The sequence below is a fragment of the Malania oleifera genome, chromosome 6 (assembly GCF_029873635.1).
Source record: "Malania oleifera isolate guangnan ecotype guangnan chromosome 6, ASM2987363v1, whole genome shotgun sequence".
Taxonomy (NCBI): Eukaryota; Viridiplantae; Streptophyta; class Magnoliopsida; order Santalales; family Ximeniaceae; genus Malania; species Malania oleifera.
The window spans coordinates 69,821,731-69,837,536 of NC_080422.1; the positions used below are offsets into that span (position 1 = coordinate 69,821,731).

Sequence of the window (15,806 nt, forward strand, 5' to 3'; positions counted from 1 at the left end):
GTAGTTTTGTCACTGATGAGCTGATTTTTTTTATTTTTTTTTTGGGATGTCAGTGTCTTTTGCCCATAAACAAATTATTGAGCTACAAGAAAGCTATTCATTGAATGATCCATCATCTAACCATCAGCTCAGTTTGTTGATCTGATTTTGACAGGGGAAAAAATGTTAATATTTTATCCATTAGGTTGCTGATGAAAACCCAGAAGACATGCCTATAACACATTTCATCCTTTCTGTTTTCTTGTTTTGGTTCCTGACCGACTCAAAAGTTCTATTATTTGGAAAATATAGTCAACTAATAGTAAATATTTATTTATTTATTTATTTATTTATAGTTACTAGAGAGATTGATGGGAATAAATAGTTATTAGATATGTAGTATTTTTTCCATTAACCGTAGTATTTAACTAATACTTTTATATGTACATACACTGTAAATAAAAAAAATTAAAGAAAAAAGTCCATAGTAATTATGAGTTGGCTCCTAATAGTGGCCATGAGCATCACATACTCATCTTCTTGACAATGTTGCATTCAAGTTTTTGAAAACAATGTTTGACGCTTAAACTCTTCACTCTTATTAACAATTGGATGATGTTGGGTAGTCGTTAAACGTATTTGGCTGGTCTTATAAGCCTAGCCTGTGAAGAGCCCCCCATGGGCTATACCGTTCCACTACTTTAGGGTCTGTGTTGATATAGTTGCTGTTTTTATTTTCTATTTTTGTTTCTGCAGTGAATAAACAAATTATAAAAATACATTTATTTATGTTATTAAAAGATCACTCTTAAAACAAGGAAAGCTTAAACAATTGACAAGCAAAAGGACATAAGCATCATAAATAGTATGACAAAATTGAAAGCAGTTCTTCTCAGATTTAAGGGATGACTAAGAGTCCGCAGGGGGGACTGGCTATTACGTCTGTTTAACTGAACAAGTCAAGCCTAACAGACAACCCTTGAGCAATCTTGAGAATGTATGAATAAACAGTTTTTCTTATGCACCAGATCAAACAACGTTGCAAGTGCAGAGCATACTTAAGAAGACAGTAAATTAAAGTAAATAAATTCTTAGTAAAACAAAAGCTTTCTTTTATTAATATTGTTAAGAAGGACTTACAGAAGTTGAGAGGGATGGGAGAAGAGAAAAGTTGAGTGGAGCTCGAAGACTCAGGCTTTCTCTAGGAGAAATTAAACCCTCAACTTGGTGCAAGAAACAACTGAAGCTAAGCCTCCTATATATAGACAGATAAGGCTCGGACTTAAAACAATTTGGAATCCGGGAAAATAAGTGCGGGTGCTCAATGGGCCCCATCGTCCACTTAAATGTCAAGCAGAATCCTTACAAAAGATGAGCTGACGCAACAAGACAAGTACTTTAAATAAAGGTGACAGCACATGGATGGCTGCATTTGTGTAGGGGTCCCACCACCTTTAAATAAAATATTGACTAAAAAGAAAATAATTACAACCCTGGCCAAAAAGTGGACAGGTGTAAAACACTCGAACCTCACTCATAATTTACAATATAAAATGACAAAAAGATCTGTCGCAGATGATAAAGCGATCAATGTCTTGATAAAATGACAGGGTGGCCTGTTAGTAGTTTTGATAATTATTACAGATGCCGCAAGAGTCTTTGTCTTGATAATTACTTGGAGCAGGTTTTATCTGGATCATTCATAAACTTGTACCAGGATTCTATGTCGGATCCTAGCAAATTGAAGTTTGGAGCGGGTGGCGAGTTGGGTTCGGATCCGGACTCGTCAGAAGGAAGTTGAGCAATCATTTTGAGCAGCTTTGATTTTGTAGAAGACTTTGACTTTCTTGAGGAAAGAGAAACTGTAGACATGGCATCATCTTCTTCTTCAATAACAATTTTCTTTCTCTGATTTTGTATAACTAGTTCTGGGCAAGAGGACTTTGAAAGCCATACACGCACTTTTCCTTCTGGCATGATAAATTTATCCCACCAACGAATTTTAAAAATTCTTTGTAAGGTTTTCGAGTGACCGAAAGAACTATCTTCTGGAGAAACAAGGACGTAGTTCCAACAGAAGATCCAGGTAATCATAAAAAATGAACAAAAGAAAAGGAGGCTGGCCGTTTCTTCAAGACGACCTTTTGAATAATCCAGAGGGAGCTTAAAATTCTTTCTAAATAAATCAAAATCAATTTGGATTTCTTTTGGAAAAATTCCTACTTCGGTTCCGAAAAAGGAAAACCAGGTTAAAAACCATTTGGGAAAGGTTTTGACAATCTTCTGATCAAAATGAACAAACCAAGAGTGAGTAAAATTTCTTACATAAAAGACATAATACCAGGCTCTTTGGTAATCTTGATAATCATAGGTTTGAGGAAGATAAATTCCTTTAAATTCTTTTGATGTTCGAGGATGCTGTCCCCAAACACCTGGAGAAATAACTTTGATAATCTTTATTTTTGAAAAGTTAATCTTTTGGGGTTCTTGTAGATCATAAGTATGATCTATGATGACTGAATTAGTTTCGATAAGTATTAATTCGTAAAACCTTCGATCCTTGATAATGTCAGGAGTGTCAAAGTGACATCCTCTGAAAAAATATTTTTTAATAACCTCGAATGGTTGAGAGGCTTCCCATTCAAGTTCGACTAGAAATAAATTTTCATAGATATTTTTAGTAAAATAACCCTTCGAGGGGCCTTTTGTTGTGGAAGATCGGGAAGCAGATTTCCCTTCAATAACATCTTTGAAGCTAGGGGTATGAGGTTTTGAAGATTTCTCCAGTGGGGAGAATCTATTTGATAAAGCAATGTCTGGGGTTTTTGAAGAAGAGGCTTTGGAATAAAAGTCACTGGCAACTTGCCTTCTTGCCATAATTTCCCTGTAAAAATTCTCTTGTTAAAAAATCTGGAATTGAATTTGAAGTTCCTTTAATAAATTCAATTTTGAAGTCAAAAACTGAAAGAATTGCTTGCCATCTTGCAAAAATTTGTTTTGAAACAAGATTTTTGACGTCTTTTTCAATAATATTTTTTACACTAGCGCAATCAATTCGAAGTAAAAACTCTTTATTGATCAAATCATCTTGAAACTTTTGGATACATAAAACTATTGAAAGCATTTCTTTTTTGATGGTGGAGTAATTGATTTGGGGACTTGACCAGGCTCCTGAGTGAAATCTAACCAAGGTTTCTCTTGAATCAATTCTCTGTTTAAGTATACCTCCAAATCCTTCATTAGAGGCGTCTGTTTCAACAATCATAAAGGCTTCTGGGTCAGGAAGACTAAGGCATGATAAAGTTTTAACAAGAGTTTTAACTTTAATAATAATTTGGGTACATTCTTCATTCCGATTTGGAGGATTCTTCTTAAGTCTTTTAAACAGTGGTTTGATTAAAACTCTAAGATTTGGGATAAAATATGAAACGTAATTAAGGCATCCTAAAAATCTTTGTAATTGATTTTAATTGGTAATTTCATTTGGGAATTTTTCAGCGAATTCTAAGGATCTTTGTGTTGGGGTGATTTTGTTTTGGTAAATCTGATGTCCAAGAAATCTAATATTAGTTTGAAATAATTTAATCTTTGGTTTAGAAACAACTAAACCATTTTTCTTAATAATGTTATAAAATATGTTAAGATGCTTAAAATGCTGACTAACTGATTCTGAGTATACAAGGACATCATCAATGTATACAATGGTAAAGTTTGTATAGTTATTAAAAATTTCATTCATAATGTTTTGGAATTCTGAAGGGGCATTCTTGAGTCCAAAAGGCATTACATTCCATTCGTAGTGTCCGAATGGCACTGTAAATGCTGTTTTGTACTTATCTTCTTCAGCAATTTGTATTTGCCAAAATCCTGATTTCATATCGAATTTTGAATATATTGAAGCAGTATTAAGTCTATTGAGTAAATCTCTTTTGTTGGGTATTGGATACCTAATCCATTGTAAGGCTTTATTTAAAGGTTTGTAATTAATAACAAGTCTTGGAGCACCTTTTTCTATTTCAGCTTGATTCCAAACATAGAAGGCTGCACAACTTCAAGGGGATTTACTTTTTCTAATAAGTTTTTTGTTAAGTAAATCTTGTATTTCCTTTTTGCAGTATTCAAGTAACTCTTTATTCATTTGGATTGGTCTAGCTTTTGTAGGTATTTTTTCATCATTAAATTCTTTTGTATAGGGTAATTTGACAGAATGATTTTTCCTATCCCAAAAGGCATTTGGTAATTCTGAACAAACATCTTTTTCAAGTTTTTCTTGAAATAAATTAATTTGTTTCTTGATCTCTGGATTTTGAATCTGTTCTTCAATTCTTTTATGATAAATTTCTCTTGATAAGGATTTAATGTGTTTTTGTTTATTTTGAATAAGATTTATTTTACTTGTTCCTAAATCTTTAAGTGTATTGATTTCTTTCTCATGCATTTTATCAATAAATTCAAACGTAATTTCTTGATTACAAATAGATGTGAAAATTCCCTTTTCGTTGACTGTCAAAGGGTCTATCATCGTAAAGAAAGGGGTTCCAAGAATAATTTCTTGTTGCATATTTTTGACAAGTACAAAAATAGTTTTGAGGCAAATGTTATCTGTACAAAATTAGAAATTTTGTATTGTATTTTGAGTGTAGAGTTTGTTGCACTAAATAATTGAACTTTTGTTTTTTCATAATAACAAGTAGGAATAAGTCCTTCTTGAATACAGTTCAAATCTGTTCCTGTATCAAGTAAGGCACAACCTTTAAGAATAAAATCTTTGTTAATAACAATTTTAACTTCAGAATACCATTTATGAATATTAACCTTTGATAAATAATTTAAAAATCCTTGATTAATTTGAAAATCATCTTCATTATCTGAAATGATTTTCTCTTTTCCTTTATTATTAATTTTTTCAACTTTTGAATTTAAAAGAAGCATTTCTTGCTTAAATTCTTCACCTTATTCTTTTAACTTTCTTATTTCTTCTTTAGTTTGATTAACTTCTCTTTGCAAGTCTTGTATGGTTAAATTTTCTTTTGGTAATTCTTTGGTTTTGAATCTGTCAAATATTTCTTCGAGGTTATATCCTTCACTTATTTTGGGAAGTTTATCCTTTTCCAAATTTCTTTTTAATTTTTGTAAATACTTATTTTTAATTTCTGGTTCTTGAATATGCTCAATCATTTCTAGAATAATTTCATTTGTTTTTGAAATAACATTAACAGATTTTGAACATTTGTTGCAAGAACAAAATCCTAAGTCTTCTTGACAAGATTCTTCTGAAGAGGAACTAAGAGATTCAGAACTTGAAATAATTTCATTAATAAACTCCTTTTCGGATGAACTGAAGTAAGAGGTTTCTGATTCTTCTGAATCACTATTGATAATTAAATTTAACATTTGTCTTTTTAATTTCTTTCTTATGTTAAGTTCTTTTATTTCTTGCTTAACTCTACAATCTCTTGCGTAATGTCCCTTTTTCCCACACTTAAAGCATGTTTTTTGATTCTTAAATTTTTGAGGTTTATCTTTCTTTTGAGGCTTTGAAGTTTCTTCAGCCCTTTTCTTTTTCTTCTTATAATATTTTTCATCGTAATTTTTATAATATTTTTTGGATGGTTTGTATTTTTTATAAGTCTTTTTTAAGTGTTTTCTTGAAGGTGCTTGAATTTTCTCATACCCATATTGGGCACAAAAGTCTCCAAGTTCACCTTTGTTTCTTTTAAACTCAGACTTCATCTGGGATTGCATCTTAAGTTCATTGCATAATTTAAGACCTTCATGATTAATGGTACAAACAATTTGACCGTAAGTTATTGATTCATAATTTGTTCCTAAGGTTTCTTTGACACGATCTCTAACTCTTTGAGCAAAGAGTTTTGGTAATCCACTAATAAATTTCTCTTTCCAAAAGCCAGATCTTCCATCTGGTCTACCTATAACTTTGGCAATGAATGTATCCTTGTACCATTGAAAATCTGATAATTTTGGACAAGTGAGGTTAAGAAGAATAACACTATTCTTCTCATGCTGACTACTTTGTTCACCTATGAATTGTATTAAGATTGACCAAATAAGTGCTGCAACAGCATCACTTTCTTGTGTAGCAATTCCATTTTCTTCCTTAACTTTCTTTGATTCGTAAATTTGTCTTTTTTCAAAAGGAGTGAGATAATGATCCCACCATTCTCTAAGAGTTCCAGTGAAACCATGAGTAAGAAGAGAAACTATTTGTTCTTAAGTAGCTTTGTGTGAATGTAGTTTGTAGGCAGTTGCTGCCATAGCCATTTGATGTAGAAAGGAATGAAGTTGATGTTCAGTAAGACCATCAATTTTCCATTCATGAATTTCATTTCCTTGAAAGTTTCTTTGTGGAAGTAAATCATTTGATTCTTCTGATAAAAGACTTGGTGGCGTAGGTTTTTTATAATAAGTTCTTTGACTTTGACTTCTCTAGTCTTTGATTTTATTTATATCAAAAGTTTCTTCCGTAAAGTTTGACTCTATTGCATTTATGGCTTCTTCTTTGGTTATTGTATTAATCTTTAGGTTTGAGGTTTGATTAACTAATTCGTCAATTCTTTTGATAAGTAATTCATTTTGTTTGTCAAAGTTAAAATTCTTAAGATTATGATCAATTATATTGAATTCAATTGGTTCTTCTATCTTTTCTTTTGATTTACTTGATTCACCTTTTTCGTAAGTACTATGAGCTTTTATTTCAGTAAGATTTTCTAGTTGCTCTTCAATTCTTGTTGATTGAGAAGCTATTGATCTTAACATTTGATTTGTGTAATTATTTTGACTAATTAATTGATCAATTTCTCCTTTACCTTTGGACACTTTATAAGGTGAGGCTAAGATTTCGTTTCCTTTATAATTGAATTTTATTGAGTTTTCTGGAGGGTGCACAGCTTTGACAAAGTAGTTGTCAGTAGTTTTCCAGTTTTTAACAGGATTCTGAATAACATTTATTGTTTGCCTATCTTTAACAAATTTGAAGAAAGGGATATCTTCCTTTATTTGATTCATTCTTTTTAACCATTATTCTCTAATTTCTTCTCTTTCTGCTTGGTTATATTTTTTGAGAAATAATTTTCTATTTTTTGTATTAAGTTCATGATAATAATCTTTCTCAATTATTTCTATATTTGGCTTAAATTCTTTGTTAATAACCATAACATTTTTTCTTTCTTCATAAAGATTTTCTCTTTGTTCTTCTGTTAAAATTTGTGATTCTGTTGGGGAACTTGATTCGGGTATCTCTTGATAATATCCTTGAGGTATTTCAGGTCCAAAGTCAACACCCTTTAGCTTAAGGTTTGCTTGACTTGGTTCAGCAAAAGTGTAGAGACTTGAAATACTTTTTCTTCTTAAATCCATTGGCTGTCTAGAAGTTTGTCCTAGACTCTGACTTCTTGTGAGTAAGGGTTGAAAATTGATTTTAACGTTTCCTTCGTTGTCTTGAATAATTTTTGTGGCAAATGTTTTTTGTATTTCAGGAATAATTTGATGGTCTGTTTCGTTTAAATTTGTGAATTACCACTCTCTCCCAGCCTGAATCTCATTCCATAGAAGTTTCTTGGGATGAGAGGGAAAGGATTTTCTATCATAATTGGCTTGTAACATAAGAGTTTCACCTTTTTCACTTGTTTGAATAGAATTTGGTAATATTGTTGAAGTTGTTGCTTTATAATAGATTTGATAAATAAGTTCAAGATTTGAACTTCTTGAATCCATATTGTAACCTTTACTTTGAATGTCTAATGTTAACAGTTTGTATAATGATTCATCATTAAGATTTGCCCTGATATTTGGATAACATTCAAAATATATTGGTCCTTCAGCAATATTGGATTCTAGCATTCCTAAAAGAGAGTCATTGAATTCATGATGCCTGGCATCACGAAGAACAACACAAACTGGTTTGTTAAGTCCTGCTCTTGTTAAAGGAAATAATTCTACTTAGACCATTCCAATGTGAAGTCTATCATATTTTAACTTAAGTGATTCTAAATCTTCTAGACCAAAAAGCCTCTTTTGTTGTCTTACTTCACAAGTTGTTAATGAAATAGATTTGTTAATTATTTTAATAAAATATTCATCATCTTTTTCAATAGATCCCTTATGTTTAATAATTTGACTTTCATGTTTAGTCATCTTCCAAATTTTATTTGAATCTTGACTTGGTAAGCTTTTACCATTCCAGTTTGATAATCGTCTTTTAATTTTGTCAAATGATATTTGTAGTTCTTTCTTATCAGATCTTTTGCTTGTCTCAATTCATTCAAACTTTCCTTGTTTTAAGAGTGATCTGGGCGTATCTGGTATCAGAGCCAGCTTTATTCATTGATCTTTTAAAGGTTTTCTAAACTCGTGTGTTCTGATTTTCGCTAAGCATTGGTAAGGCAGTGAAAATCCGTTGGTCAGCCCGCCGAAGCCAGGAGAGCGTATAGGGTGGTCCCGGTGCCGTTCCCGATTAGGAAAACTTTAAAACATACATACTTTTGAAAACTTTGAAAAGAAGATGGATAAACTAGTTCAAAGTATCATGAACAAAGGAAAATTCTTAAAAGAAGATAAGAATGAACGAATTGAGACAAGCAAAAGCCCAGTGAAACCATTGGCAAAATTGAAATCAGTTCGTTTTGTTCCAAAGCTCAGTAATTATAAACGTTATCACTGTATACATTGATTTTATAAACAAATTATAAAAATACATTTATTTATGTTATTAATTTTCTGTTTTCTTTGTCAATTTTCTATTTTTTGCAAAAAAAAAAAAAAAAAACTAAAATCAAAATTTATGATTCTTATTTATTTTGACAATTAGTTGTCAGAGGCTTTAATATTCACATATAGTTCTTTAGGATTAAATCATTCATTTTATATGCTTTGAATCAAACTTAAAATTAAATGATTGCATGAATTTAAATAAAATTAAAATAAAAATTTTCATAAATTTTTACAAAATATTTTTTTACTATTTTCAATTGTAATGTCCAATAAAATTTTTATTGTAAAGTAAATCTTGAAAATATAATAATTAAATAAAATAATTATAATAATTTTATTTTTATTATAATATTTTTAATGTACATTATTTTTTAATTTCATTATTTTAATTATATTTTTATAATATTATTTGATTTAAAGATAAAAATGAGTATTTTTTTAATTAAGTTTTAAATTTATTTGAGTTTTATAAATATCAACCAAACATGATGATTCGGGTTTTTAAACTTTATTTCTAGTGTTTGGTTTTTATTTCTAACTTTTATTTCTAATTTTTATTTCTATAATTTTTAACAATGATATCAAACATCCTCTTAGTTTTTCTTTTAGCATTTTCATCTTTAAGGCAACCACAAATTGCAACTTGAGCCACTAATTTTTGACCTAATTGTCAAATTCTTCATGTTTGAACCAAATATTCTCAAACTCAAGGATTCGAAAACTCTCGGGAAGTCTCCCTCAAGTTTGACCACCTGAAAATGCCACCAACCAGGGTGGAAATTTAAATGAGATGATGGATAAAAATATGTTTGAATATTTATAACATTTGAGATTGTTTGAGAAATCTTAAACTTGAGATATTGTGTGTTTTAAAAATAGGGTAAAAAATTGACCTAAATTTTTAAATATCCAATTCATCCCTTTTTGAGATTATACCAAAACTCACATAATCTAATATATAAGGAAAATCTAATAGGGTTATGGTCTCGAGTCAAATCAGAAATAGTTTCACATTCTTTCTTTTATCTATTTAAAGAGAAGAACACAAGTGTGACACTTAAGGATTTAATTTTGGAAGATCAAAACTCTACGCTAGAAGCTGTTGGACAATCAAATCAGACACATCTATAAATCCAGATATTTATTGCGCGTTTAATTTTTTTAATTGAATAACATGATGATCTTGGGTTATTAGATTTTATGGATTAAAGTTATTTCTAACAAGATCCAATTATTGCATTTGACATAGAAGGGATTGAAATGCGAACAAGAAATATTGAAGACCTTGATTAACACCATGAACTCACAATATTCCATGATAATGATGCTTATGATAATTGGGATAAAAAGAATAGTTGTGCATGATTTACTATGCTGTTTTACATTAGGGTGATCACTAGGTGGAACACAAAGATTTACAGAGTTTCAGCCAATATCTATTCCTTGGGAGGCAGTTTACAAATATAGGTGAAGATGAATCTCACCCAAAGGCCTAAACAAACTCAAAATGGAGCAACTCAGCTGAAAACTCATAGAAACGTGACACAAGTGTGCGATTCTCAAATATAAATTAGCTCAAGTCCAACACAACAAATCTATGAACATAAATCACTAGATTGTACATCGATTTGCCTACATGAAGAAAGGGCACAATACAATATGCCTAAGATTAACTGCAACAAAACAAACCACTCGATTTGTTGGTTACAAATCTTCAAGCAATTATTAGTAAACTTTACAACAATTAAAACCCTCCAATTATTGGTTTAACTCCTATGGGGCAGTGTACAGGGTTTAAGAAAGCAAGATGTAATGCCCGCCATTGGCTTAGAGAAAGGTCTAAGGCCGTGGCAAAGAGCTCCAAATAATAGACCAAAGAGTTACAAGAAAGAAACAAGTATATGAAATGTAATAATTGACAGTGTTTAGTAGCATATATTTTATGCTTTAAATTTAGATTTATGTAAACTAAAAGAAAATTTAATATTATGTTTTATGCAAATTTACACAAATTCAAATCCCATCACCACTTCCAAAATACAGGTCAGTGTTAATTTGCTCCACTGCAAGTCATAGAAATTCCCTGTTTTTTCAAGAATTGGGTTCTCTAGACAAGGACAATATGAGAAACAAACACAAGGGGACTACTACAAAAGCTGCAGCCTTCAGCAAATCCTCGCTCCCTTTTGAGATCACTCCAATCCTTGACCAGTCTCCACTGTACCTGGACATTGAAGGGGAATCAGTCTATAAAAACTTTAAAACAGAAATTGAAATTAAGTTGAAACATCCCTGCTTCTTTTTATTAACATATCACTTGAGAATCAAAACAGAGAGAAAAAGAAAGGGGGGAGGAGGGGGGGGGGGGGGGGGGGGGGGGGAGGAAACTACCCGGCATCAATGAATCCTAATCCAAACACAGCGACCATAGCTCGAGCAAGAATTGTGTTTGAAACCTTTAACGGGAAGATGGGTCCTTGTTTAGCCCTTGAATTCTCAGATAAATCTCTTTTTCTAGCTAATGTGGTTCTAAATTTTATACCTTTACTGAGTTTTCTGCAATTTTTTTTCAGAAAAAGATGAGCATGAAGGCTCTTGGAGACGAAGCTCTGTTCCGTGATCTGCATTTCTTCTTATCTGAAAAAATCTCACACGGGCTGTGGCTCTCTTGAACTTTTGTATGCGACGGGCGAGAGGGCAGTGTGGTCATTTGCCAAGGACTGGAGCAAATGTAATATCGCAGTAACTTGAAGGGTATTTATGAAACATGGACACACCGAACTAGCCATTCCTTTCTAAAAGATCCACTCTAGTTCCCTAAAACCTCTACAGCCCTATCAATGGCTGCAATTGCAACTGCAGAGGCCCTCCAAATTCACAGATTCCCACAATCCAAGTACGTCGACGGTCTCCGCTGGCTGCCACCGCTCTCCGCCTTCGACCGATTCACAGCCTTCGCGTTTTTCGACTCCGATTCCGGTGCATCCTCCATTGACATCTATGCTCTAAACCGGTCAAACCCACTAAACCCTACTCTTCAATCCTCATGGGCCTCTCCGGCAAGAGTCTCGTCTCTCAGAGTCTCCCAGAACCCCCACAAACCCCTAATCGCCGCGTCGACTTTTGCAGGTTCCCTCCACATCCTTGTGGCGAACTCAATCGACGCGTCGCTCGAATCAGAGCTCTCAGTGCCGGAGAAGAACTTGCACGAGGGGCCTGTTTCGTGCATTGATCTGCAGGAGAGTGGGGCTGAGTGTGTGAGTGTTGGGGAAGATGGAAGGGTGAATTTGGTCAGCCTTGGGGATCCAAAGTTGAATTGTCGCCGGGTTTTCGAAAGCAATGGGCTGGTGTCATATAATGCGGTGAGATGGGCATCGCCTGTAGAGTTTGCCACCGGAGGATTGGGATTTAGTCTTCATTGGTGGGATATGAGAAAGCCCGGTGGGGCGGTTTCTCAGTTCAAGGGTAACTGGTAAGAGAATCCATATATGCTTTTATTATTATTCTTTTAGGTTTTAATAATTATTTTATGCTATATATATTGCTCAATGACAGTTATGGCATTCTTTGGTCCACCACCATCATTTGATTATGCTAGGACGTGATAATTGATGTCCACTCTCTCATGTTTAGTTCTTGTATTAGACGTTCCAATCCTCATATGGTTTTTCTCTCTTAACATGATCTTAGAATTTTTTGATTGATTTTTACTATGAACCATGGAAATATAGGTTGATTTATTCTTCTATATTTTAGGTAAAATGATTTTCCCAAGAATTTATAAATTATTAAAATCTCTAAAATCTAAATGAAATAAGTATGAAAATTTTCGTATTGAAATTTGAGAAAAAAATTACCAAATTGAAATGTTAAATGTTTAAAAAATGTTTTTAGAGTAATTCCACTTGCTTTCTTATTTTAGTAAAATCATAAATTTAAAATCTAGAGACACTAACATAATCTCCACAAACCAATGAACAAGTCTTTAAAAATACAGCGTTTATTATATGTACACATACATACAAACAGACACACGCACACATATATGTATATTTATGTATGTGTGCATATTTGTGTAGGTGTATGTATGTGTCCTATACAACTTCTGTGCCTCCTGTGCATACGCATAATTTGATTTCAAGATATCTGTTTGAAGGTTGGCGAAAAGTTTGTAACTTAGTGAGAGGAGTACGACATATTTATGAGAAATTAGGCCTTTTCTATTCAAATTAATTCATGTACTCTCTTGTGAGAACATTTATTCTTTGTTTTGTAATTTGAGAAAGGAGGGAACAAGGTTTTTGTTACTTGAAATCGTACTAAGTACTAGCCTGGTTGTTGCTTGGCGTTTGTAAGAATTGAGAACATATCCATGGGGCACTTGGGAAAAGACTCATGGGTAGTCTGTTACAAAACACATCACGTAGTTGGTTTGAGCATGCACCCAAAAAATACTTTTTCTAAAAACCTGCGCATCAGATTGAATGTTTATAATTCCACATTTAATTTGTCACCAAAATATGTGATATCTACATATCACATGCTTTCATTCACTAAATTTTAAAATGGACAACGTATACACAAAGGTAGGTGCTTAGGGATAATAGGGTGCTCTATGTGAAATTTGAGTGAAAAAAAAAAAGCTCCAAACTTGTAACTGACGTTATAATATTTGAAGTCTTGTGAGATAAGTATGTAGCATATGTTTATTCAATGTTGCTTTATTAGTCAAGCTCTAATGCTATTTTTCTAGGAATATTTCTTCCTTCTTGTGGCATATGTGTTATAGAAGAAATAACACTGCTGTTTTTCAATGAATATTTTCCCACACTTTATTGATGTAATAAGAGCCGACTTATATACACAGCTGGGAAAAACTATTTACGGCAATGTACATCAATTTTGCTAAAACTATGCAGCAGTTACAAAAATATACAAAATTGATTTTGAATGAACTTGCTTGATTGTAGGCTAGATGTGCTCTGTTCAATATTGGCCTTGATTTGTGCAATCTGTCTTTATACGCACCTGTAAGATTGAGCTTCCATGAGCTAGCCCAATCTTGTTTCTCAAGATTTCAGTTCTTTGTCTTGACAATGCCTTTGTCAACAGGTCAGCCAATTGGTCTTGTGTATGAACTTGTCTAACTTGGAGTGAACCACGTTGTTCAAGATCACGAACAAAATGGAGATCAATTTGTATATGTTTCATGCGTGAATGTTGGACCGGATTGAAACATAGATGTGTAGCACCAAGATTATCACATAGTAATAAGGGAGCTGCTTTTAGTGGAAAACCCAGCTCATGAAGAAGTCCAAGAAGCCACATTGTCTCGGATGCTGCATTTGCAAGGGCTCGGTATTCAGCTTCAGTGGTAGATCTTGCAATTGCTCTTTGTTTCTTTGAGTTCATGAAATAGGGTTTGGGCCTAAGAAGCTAATAGGCAGATGTGGAGGTTTGGTCATCAACATTTCCAGCCCAATTGGCATCGGAATAGGTGATTAAAGCTGGAGCTCCAGATTTTGTGAGCTGTATACCTTGGAAAATGGTTTGCTTTAAGCACCGAAGAAGCCTTTTTGTTGCAGTGAAGTGAGTGGTGGTAGGCTTGTGCATGAATTGGGACAACTTGTTGACCACGAATGAAATATTTGGATGCGTCAAAGAAAGATACTGCAGGCTGCCAATAATTCTTCGAAATTCTGTGCTGTCCACATTTGCTGTGCCATCAAGTAACTTGAGAGACTAAGTTGTGGAAAGAGGAGTTGAGACATCTTTGGCGCCACTCATGTTGGTATTTGACAATAACTCTCGAATGTACTTGTGTTGTGAGAGAAAAGTCCTGCCTGGGTAGGTACAACTTCCACACCAAGGAAGAAATGAAGTAGACCCATATCCTTAAGAGAAAAACGGTCTCCCAGTTTCTTGATAATTGAAGCTACAAAATTGTTGTTATTTTCTGTAATCACAAGGTGATCGACATACACCAAGAAATAACAGATTATAGAGTCCTTTCTATAAATAAATAAGGACGAATCAGCTCTAGAATTTTCAAATCCAAGCTCAAGCAGTACATTTTTCAGTGTAGTGTACCAAGCCCGAGGGGCTTGTTTAAGTCCATATATTGCTTTTTGTAGCCTGCAAACATGATTGGGTTTAGATGGATCTTTGAAGCCCGGGGGTTGCATCATATACACAATCTTAGATAATGTACCATGTAAAAAGGCATTATTAACGTCCATTTGCCTTTACTCCCAACCATTCACAACAGCAATAGACAAAACTGTTCTAATTGTGGTTGGTTTAACTACTGGACTAAAGGTATCTTTGTAATCAAGCTCGGGACATTGATTATAACCCTTTGCAACTAGTCGGGCTTTGAATCGATCCACTGATCCATCAGATTTTCTCTTCACCCTGAGCACCCACTTGCCGCCCATTGGATTACAGTTCAAAGGGTTTGGCACTAAATCCCAAATTCCATGTTTCATGAGGGCTGTAAACTCATTTGACATAGCATCACGCCACTGTGGTTGAGTTTGTTAGGCATTTATACTAAAAGACATTCTACATGCTTTATGTAATCTGTTTTAGTATTTATTAATAACTTTAGTTATTCCATTTTAATGAGAATCTTTGTGAGCAATGTTTGCCTGACATTATTTATTTAATGATTATGCATGTGTGTCTTTTATTCTATATAGTAGGTGATTTAGTGTGTAGAGTATGACTTAACACAGAAGATTAGATCATCAATTCTTATAGAATATAAACTTATTATTCACAGTCTTTAATGAAAATTGGACACACCATTGGTAGGACTGTAGCACAAGGTTTTAATAGGTCAGTCTTGACGATTGGGAATGGTACAGTTCCAACTCCTTGTGCTAGTACACTTTGTGTGTATTGAACATGACCGTCTTGGGGTAATTGTTTTTATATTGAATATATAAAACAATTAATACCTCATGGTTATTATGAGTGTTTATGTTCTTAATCTTGATATGATTATTAGACACGCGCATATAGTGTTTATTACTTTGATTTATAGAAGAGTGAGATTCTTCATGAGTCAATAAACTACAGGAGTTGGGTGATGA

At 33.1% G+C, this 15,806-nt stretch overlaps 2 protein-coding genes across 2 annotated transcripts in view; one reads left to right on the plus strand and one right to left on the minus strand.

Moving 5' to 3' along the window:
- Window positions 1–10,667: 10,667 nt before the first annotated feature.
- Window positions 10,668–11,362, minus strand: LOC131157851 (uncharacterized). Its single transcript, XM_058112258.1, has 2 exons — window positions 11,101–11,362; window positions 10,668–10,933 (listed from the first exon to the last, which is right to left on the minus strand). Exons 1-2 carry the CDS (start codon window positions 11,334–11,336, stop codon window positions 10,801–10,803), a joined length of 369 nt encoding a protein of 122 aa, XP_057968241.1. The 5' UTR covers window positions 11,337–11,362; the 3' UTR covers window positions 10,668–10,800.
- The window catches only part of LOC131157850 (nuclear pore complex protein NUP43), a 52,069-nt gene continuing 47,267 nt past the window's right edge, over window positions 11,005–15,806 (plus strand). Inside the window, exon 1 of the mRNA XM_058112257.1 lies at window positions 11,005–12,181. Coding sequence (XP_057968240.1) covers window positions 11,550–12,181 — 632 coding nt within the window. The 5' untranslated portion in view covers window positions 11,005–11,549. The remainder of the gene's footprint in view (window positions 12,182–15,806) is intronic.

Excerpts from the sequence above, each read along its gene's own strand:
- LOC131157851 (XM_058112258.1), bottom strand. The coding sequence starts at position 11,336 with ATGCAGATCACGGAACAGAGCTTCGTCTCCAAGAGCCTTCATGCTCAT. Across the intron at positions 10,934-11,100 it reads TTAGGATTCATTGATGCCGG|GTACAGTGGAGACTGGTCAA; the intron begins GTAGTTTCCTCC and ends TTCAATGTCCAG.